At 43.9% G+C, this 7303-nt stretch overlaps 1 protein-coding gene across 1 annotated transcript in view; it reads left to right on the top strand.

The window, feature by feature from the left end:
- The window catches only part of SARC_10281 (hypothetical protein), a 3963-nt gene extending 1020 nt beyond the window's left edge, over window positions 1-2943 (top strand). The window contains exons 2-4 of the mRNA XM_014295684.1: window positions 1002-1130; window positions 1485-1526; window positions 2205-2943. Of these exons, the coding sequence (XP_014151159.1) occupies window positions 1002-1130; window positions 1485-1526; window positions 2205-2268 (235 nt within the window). The 3' untranslated portion in view covers window positions 2269-2943. The remainder of the gene's footprint in view (window positions 1-1001; window positions 1131-1484; window positions 1527-2204) is intronic.
- The last annotated feature ends 4360 nt before the right edge of the window (window positions 2944-7303 follow it).

The following is a 7303-nucleotide window of genomic DNA, read 5'->3' as shown; positions in this document are numbered from 1 at the left end:
GTGTGTGTGTGTGTGTGTGTGTGTGTGTGTGTGTGTGGGTGGGTGGGTGGGTGGGTGGGTGTGGTTGTGGGTGGATGGGTGTATGTATGTAAGTGTGTGTGTATGTATGTATGTCATTCACGCCTATCGGGAGGGTTCGGTATTTGAAAGGCGCCTGCTACCCACTTCTGAGAGGTGTAGTTATGATATGCTTGTAACTAGCACCGTATAGTTCCGACTCAGTGCTCGTATTGCTCTAATTATTCATATATCTAGTGCTTCGTTGTGTTTCATGGTATATTATATACTCAGATAAAGTATATGCCAATTATATACTCGGATAAAATATATGCCAACTGTGTGGATTTTTTGTGTGTTTCGTTCGCGCATACAACTTTTTGTGTTTCGTTCGCGCATACAACTTTTTGTGTGTCGTCTACGCATTGATAGAAATCCGTATACGGAGCTGAGTGCTAAGCTGGGCATTTTCCGATAGTGCTACTATGTGTGTCCTTGTGTCTATCTCCATGTATCAACAAACCAACTAACTGCGGTCGAGTTCTTTGTACGTACAATCCGTTTGTTATTTCACTGTCTGACTTTTGTTTTGGTGACCTATAATTTGACAGTCCTTCACAGAACTATAGGGTTTGTTTTGCTTCGTTGAAGTTCGTAAACCTCTCGCGTTTCAGAAAGGAATTGCTTTTTTTATCAACACAACGTCGCATCGTTCCCGGAGCATCTCTCTCGTCTCGAAGATACGTTTGTTTCACACGTGCATGATTAATTATAAACAGCATTGTGTCGTAGGTATGGCACAACTTCGCCTTAATTTCCATTCTCTATATACGAATGCGTTCAGATTACATCCTTACTATTGCGTATATCATAAATACGTTTTATTTTCTATTCGAAAGTCTCACTAACCATCTTGCCGCACACACAGAGTAGTAAGACGTTCAAACGCAGTCATGTGCGTACTATGCTCATACCACAATCTGTTGCTCACTCGATATCAATAGCTTTTGCAGCCGAGCCAAAGGGCTGTTAAACATCATAGGTGTCAAATTCGCTGACATGTCACTTGACACTGTCCCGTCAGACACTGTGGCAGATGTCCGCGCGGAAATGAAAAAACTCAGTGGCCAGAGGTAAGGATGTGGAGCTAGCATATGCATAGGAATTGTGAGTAGTAGCTATGTGCAACTTGCTGCAGGCAGAAGCTGCACACATATCAAATTCTATATGATATGAAGCCATACTCATATCGACCACCGCAATGGGAAAAGTCTTCAGACTATGTGCTCGCGTGACTGTGGTTATAGAGACGTTACATGTAATATACCGTGTATATATGTGATATTCAGTGGGCAACATTCAGTGGGTTTCTTGCAACATGTAACCATGCAAGCATTCATTACCATACCATTACTTGGCTCGATCGTCGCATCATATATAAAAGATCTAGTAGTGACCTGACCTGGCCCTTTTCTTTTTGGTTGCAGGACTGTACCCCAAATATTCATCGATCAGAAATCTATAGGCGGGTATGTACGAGTACTTTTGTATCGAGCAATCGTTCTCTGCGTAGTCGGGAAGGGGATATCATAGTGTTTGTCTCATGCCAATGGCTCCATTGTAGTGTGATTGTGGTATTTCTCTACACATTTCTTCTTACTGTGTCAGCGACATATGAAGCACAGATTATATTTTTCGTACATATTTTTATCACCTCCTCCCCTGATGCTTGTACATCCCATTCAGCCACATGGTTCTGTGTCGCAGATTTGAGGTTTAGGAGTTCAATTCTTGCCATGACACAGGTTGTCGTGAAATCGCAAGTGTATTCTGTATCATGAATTTTTTCTGATGGCTTGCATCTGATAAATGATTGAAACGCATGGGGTGTGATCTTCCCATACATACATATATATATATATATATATATGCCTTGTGCTTGTGCTTGTTAGTGTCGCCTGGAATGTCGTGGATTATATGCACTATGTATACATACTACGTTCGCAGCTACTAACTTTCCCCAGGTATAAATGACCAATATCTTTTGATGTGGTAGTTACTTTCTGCCACAGGATAGCTTTCTATTTTAGCTCGAACTGTTTAGGTCTTATCTATTTTGATCAAGTACTTGTGTGGTCAATGTTACACTCTTCGAATTTATCTGTGCGGTTAGTTAAATCGTGTTATCTACTGCGCTTGGTACACAGTTACTCTGAATTACAAGAAGCCAATATGACCGGTGCGTTGCAGGCCATTCTCAATCGGCAGTGAAATGTGGGCCAAGTGTGAGATGCGAAACCTCGCAACGGACAAAGAATCAGTATTCAGTGGAAACTCGCTTTGATGCAGAATCAACACCGCGTATAGCTAGCAGGTTGAAAGTCGTGCTCGTAGTCCTAAAAGTGGGACCGCTTTAACAAGGCACAGGCACAGGTCGTGCTTAGGGTTCTAGGGTTTGCCCTCTACCCTTGTAGGCACAGGCCCGTGCCTAGGGTTTTAGGGTTTACCCCCTACTCATGTAGGCACAGACCCTTGTCTAGGGTTTTAGGGTTTGCCCCTATCCTTGTACGCACAGGCAAGTACATAGGGGGGGAAGGGGGGAATCAAGAGACGATGGCCTGGGAACATGTAATAAAGGTACGACTGAAGGCCACCGACATATCAGAGAACTTAGCCGTATGATAGGCAGCTATTAGAAGAAGAAACAATTAGCAATGAAAATATGGGCGTATGCACGTGGGTCTTTCGCGCGCGGTACGAATACTAGTAATGTGTTAATGCGTTGTAGTACATGCCACAACTGGGATGGTTGTATACTGAAGAGTGGAATTTTGCACTAGTTCTGGATGTCACTGCAAGGCACACGGGTTCTGAGAACCCTTTTGTAACCAAAATGGACATGCTGGTCACCCCCATTAGGACAATAAAACTTTTGGGATGTTAGAGTGCATTGAGAGGCACATCAGGGCTTTGTGTACTACGTGGTGGGCGTGAGGTGTGCGAAAAGTACATTTAACGGTAAAGGCTAAGTTAAAGCAGTGTGAATGTTGAAACTTGTGGTCTGGAGGACTGCGTATGTTTTGCGCAGTCTTCAGTAGAAAGAAGAATACGAAACTATCAACCGCCAGCTATGTAAATATTAATGTCACAGGAGGTCGCGTGGCAAAAACACTCAGAAGTGGGATGTTTTCCAAATTGTATTATTCTATATTATTTTTATTGCTATATAATTATTGTTGTTATTATTATAATACTATTACTTATTATTATACTTTCTTTTTTCTTTTTTTTAATTATTATTCTTCGGGGGGGGGGGGGCTCGGTCATCCCGTGCAGTGGTGGAGGGCTCGTAGTGAAGTAAAGCCCTAAAAAAAAGGCAGAGCAGGAAAAGTGAGAGAGATTGAGTGGTTAAACCCTCCATTTTTATCTCGATTAATCAGGACCGGTAGCCCCCCTGCTATAGATTCAGAATCCACCTGTGGACTAGCGTCATCAACATTCGGTACGAATATGAAGCGAATCTGGTTCGTTACTCTCTTAAAGTCGTTCTACAAACGAACAATCTGACACTATAGAGTATGGAGAGTAACTGAAAGGTACGAGACAACAAGATACAATCGACCTCTCCTCAAGTACGGTTATCTCAGCTAGGAAAAGTCCCTAGGTGAGAGAACCGAACTGAGTCTTTATTTGTGTTTTCATTATACTCAGAATTACTTGAGTGTTTCTCTCTCACGCGGAGTCCCGGTATAGCTTACCGGTTCTACCGCTAATATTTCTGATGACTCCAATATCAGAAATATCCCAATCCTAATTCCAAAACTCAGTATTTGGTTATTCTGGGTTTTGGTATTTGGATTGGCTTTTTGTTAATCTGGTCCCTAGATGCTACAGCCCCCCAGCTTTATGCTTCTTAGCCTGCGTAGCAATAGAAAGTGACATCTTACAGTACTAGATTATCTAGAGGTTGGTGTTTGTATACAGGGAGAAAACTTGTCCCTTAGGGGGCATTAGATGAAAAACCTGCCACCATTAACTATTCTTACATATCACCGATTAATTAAATTTATACTTTAACAGGAGTCCTCTACCACGCTCATCGGAGTCAGTCTTGACCGGTGTTCTCGGTTGATCTCAACTTGGCATAGGAAAACGCTTCCCAACGGTGGCTCTACAGCCGAGTCTGTGGTCTTTGTCCTTTTGGTGTGGGGGTGAAGCAAGCTTCAAGGCGAGAAAATTGGGAGTGTCCCGTGGTATCAGTGAGACTTGCTTAGGTCCCCCGCCTCGTGCTCTTTCTGTGGCTCGCTGATATTTCATCAGTGCTCGTCGTCGCTACGAAATCCCCGTTGCCCTCCTTGCATACTATTTTGTATGGTCCGCCATGTGGTGCTGTTAACTTGTTCATTTCACCTTGATAGCGAAGCATGACAAGGTCCCCTTCCTGGAAGTTTACATACTTCTTTTGGTATTTTCAATCATATGCTGCGCGCATCTTCTCTTGATACTGTGTAACATTATTATCTAATTGTGGCCTGATGGCTTCTTCTAGATTTTGCAGTCGCTCTTCCCAAGATACTGTTGTACTGGGTGCGGTCACTGGCTCATTGTAGTCCGTGAGTTGATTCTGTCTGCGACCAAAGTACACATTAAAGCGCGGTGACTTGTGTCTTCTGGATGCCCATAGATTATGGCCCATCTGTACGAATGGAAGTCGTGAACACCAGTTACCTGAATTCTGTTCAACGAATTTTCGTAGCAGTGGCATTGTAAGATTCGGTCTAATAAAGGCGATTCTAATGCTTAGAATAAATAAACGCGGAAGTAAAATTTAAGTATCGTGTAAATATCGATGTAAATAAACAAAATGAGACGTTTAATAAAGTTAGGTTTGCCTCGTGAAAACAGCGGATCCCTCTTGTTCGTGGAGGTAAAATTAGCGCCCCAGATAGTTAGTATATCTTCATTCCTGAAGCTCGCACACGTTCCGTGCTTCAGCTTGAGGGGGGGGTTGTGGTCAGATATACGATTTAGTATTAGGGTATATTTGTGAATCGGTCATAAACCCAGTTTAGGGTTCTGAATCGATTACGCACATGCGCTAGTTGACCGGATAATGTTCAATAAATAGCTAACGACTCACCTCTGATAAGGGGAGTACGTTGAGATATATTTGTTGACGCGTATTTACCACAAAACTCTCAACTGTACACTCATGACAGACACGGATGTTGCATCCTCCGCCGACTTCCGACCGATAACCTTGACGCAGAGTGTTAGTCGCAATTTTGAGAAGTGCTTCCTACAAATTATCTCCGCTCAATCATCACATATGCCACCCAGGCTAGATTCAAATCACGCTACTCCTGTCATACTCATGCCCCTGCCGCGATGGACTCAGGTTCACAATTCAAGGATTTCTGGAATGATACGTGTCTTGACATCACTAAAGTATACGATAAAGTGGTCCTTCCACGCATGTGGATGCTGTTGCGCCACGCTGGAATGCCAAAAACTGGATTAGTTGACTTCATGCATTTTTCGAGAATGTCCTCACACGGATGACGTATCGTGAGAAACTTTCCTCTTTATTCCATAGAACGAATGGCATACTTCAAGGTTCGATTGTCGGTAGACTCCCTGGCTATTACGCCTGCGCAATTTCGGCCGAAACTATTTCATTCCTACCTCGTTGTAGATGACACGCGCATACAGGCTCCTCAATCTGTTCACCTACAACCCTTGATGAATGGGGTCCCAATCCGGTCTAGAACAATAAATTCTCAAGCCCCGAAAGAGGTCATCGAGGATGCTGCATGCGGTACTGTCTCTCCATACCAAAGGACATCTCATCACGCCAACGCTAGTAGCCCCCCCCCCCCCCCCCCAAACTGCGAACTCTCTGACATTTATTCACAGACTTTCAAACACTTAGGATTTCGACTGTCCCAGGGTATACCGGGTATTGACTTGTAAAACCCATGAACCACCATGTGGCGGCACAACTTTAGGCTATAGTTTCTTTCCGGGTGTCTGGGTTTCATGGATGCAGCTGACGCCATCCGCGAATTTGGTTGGCAATATTCAAGACATTCATTCTTTCAACTGCCACCTATGGTCTGAACATCATTGCATGTTGTTGGAGCGGTACAACTCAACACTAAACCAAGTAGCAGCCATCATATCAGGCACTGCATTTCCAAAACTGCCATACCGGCACATACAGCTCCGTCCCTTCTGTAGTTTACTTCCAGCACGCCAATTTTTGGAATACCTTGGTGGCTGCCTGGGACCACATCTTGGCTCGATTAATAGCACAAACCTACTCGCTTTATTTATGAGACCCGCTTGGATATGTAACAGATCTCCGGTCAAATTCCCGTTCAATATTTACGCTTATCTAGAATCGAGGGGCGGATATACACCTTAACACAAAGAACTCCGTAAGCTCCGCGAGGACATCCGACGTATTACTACGCGATGCACTATGGAGATAGCAGGGAAGGATAGCCGCCAATAAAACTATAAGGGGAGAACTTCTCATCTCGGATCGTGACAAGCCCATTGCCGTGGACACACCCCAATTCGCCATTGTGCCATGATAGCAACCAACACGTTCCTGTTCAAATGGCTTGACTATAGTACTGGTGGATGACTCTATCCAGTGGGTCTCGGAGAAACGACTTCTACTTCCAGCCACTTTGTTTGTATCACGAAGTAATAAGTCGGTGGGCCCTGACCTACCACTAATTGAACCGAACTTACTACAGTGGCTACAAAATGGACAAGGCTACCACGGCATATGGATTCTTCGCGAACATCTCAGGAGCTCCCTTCTGCACAGCGGACACCAATTTACCCTCATTCGGTACTCCCCATACCCCGTCTCATTACTCTGCTGAAGTACTACTCCCAGATTTCGGTACAGACCAAATCTTCGAGACTTCTGGTACCGCATATGATACTTCACGTTATGGCTAACCAGGATATTCCAAATACATCAGTTGTGGGGTGTGATAACGGGTAGCCTCCAATTTTGCTTCAAAACTGAATTGCGGATGACAACCTCACCTTTTTTGGTATCATTTTCAAAAAACCTCAGACTGTCTCACTCTAGATTACCACTACGAGTGTGGGCCGGCTTTATTCTACACAATGGTATACGAGTTTTGATTCCCACCCAATGGTGGAAGTGTACTGTAGCCCCGAGATTCTCGCAGCAGTTCGACAATCTTAACTTCCTTCGATCTTCCCATAACCTCTCCAATGAATACGAAGCCGGATGATGCATGTAGACTTAATAATGTAG

The sequence above is a fragment of the Sphaeroforma arctica genome, assembly GCF_001186125.1.
Source record: "Sphaeroforma arctica JP610 unplaced genomic scaffold supercont1.1194, whole genome shotgun sequence".
Classification (NCBI taxonomy): domain Eukaryota; class Ichthyosporea; order Ichthyophonida; genus Sphaeroforma; species Sphaeroforma arctica.
Note: the sequence above shows the minus strand (reverse complement) of the source record. Positions and strands in the feature narration are given on the sequence as shown.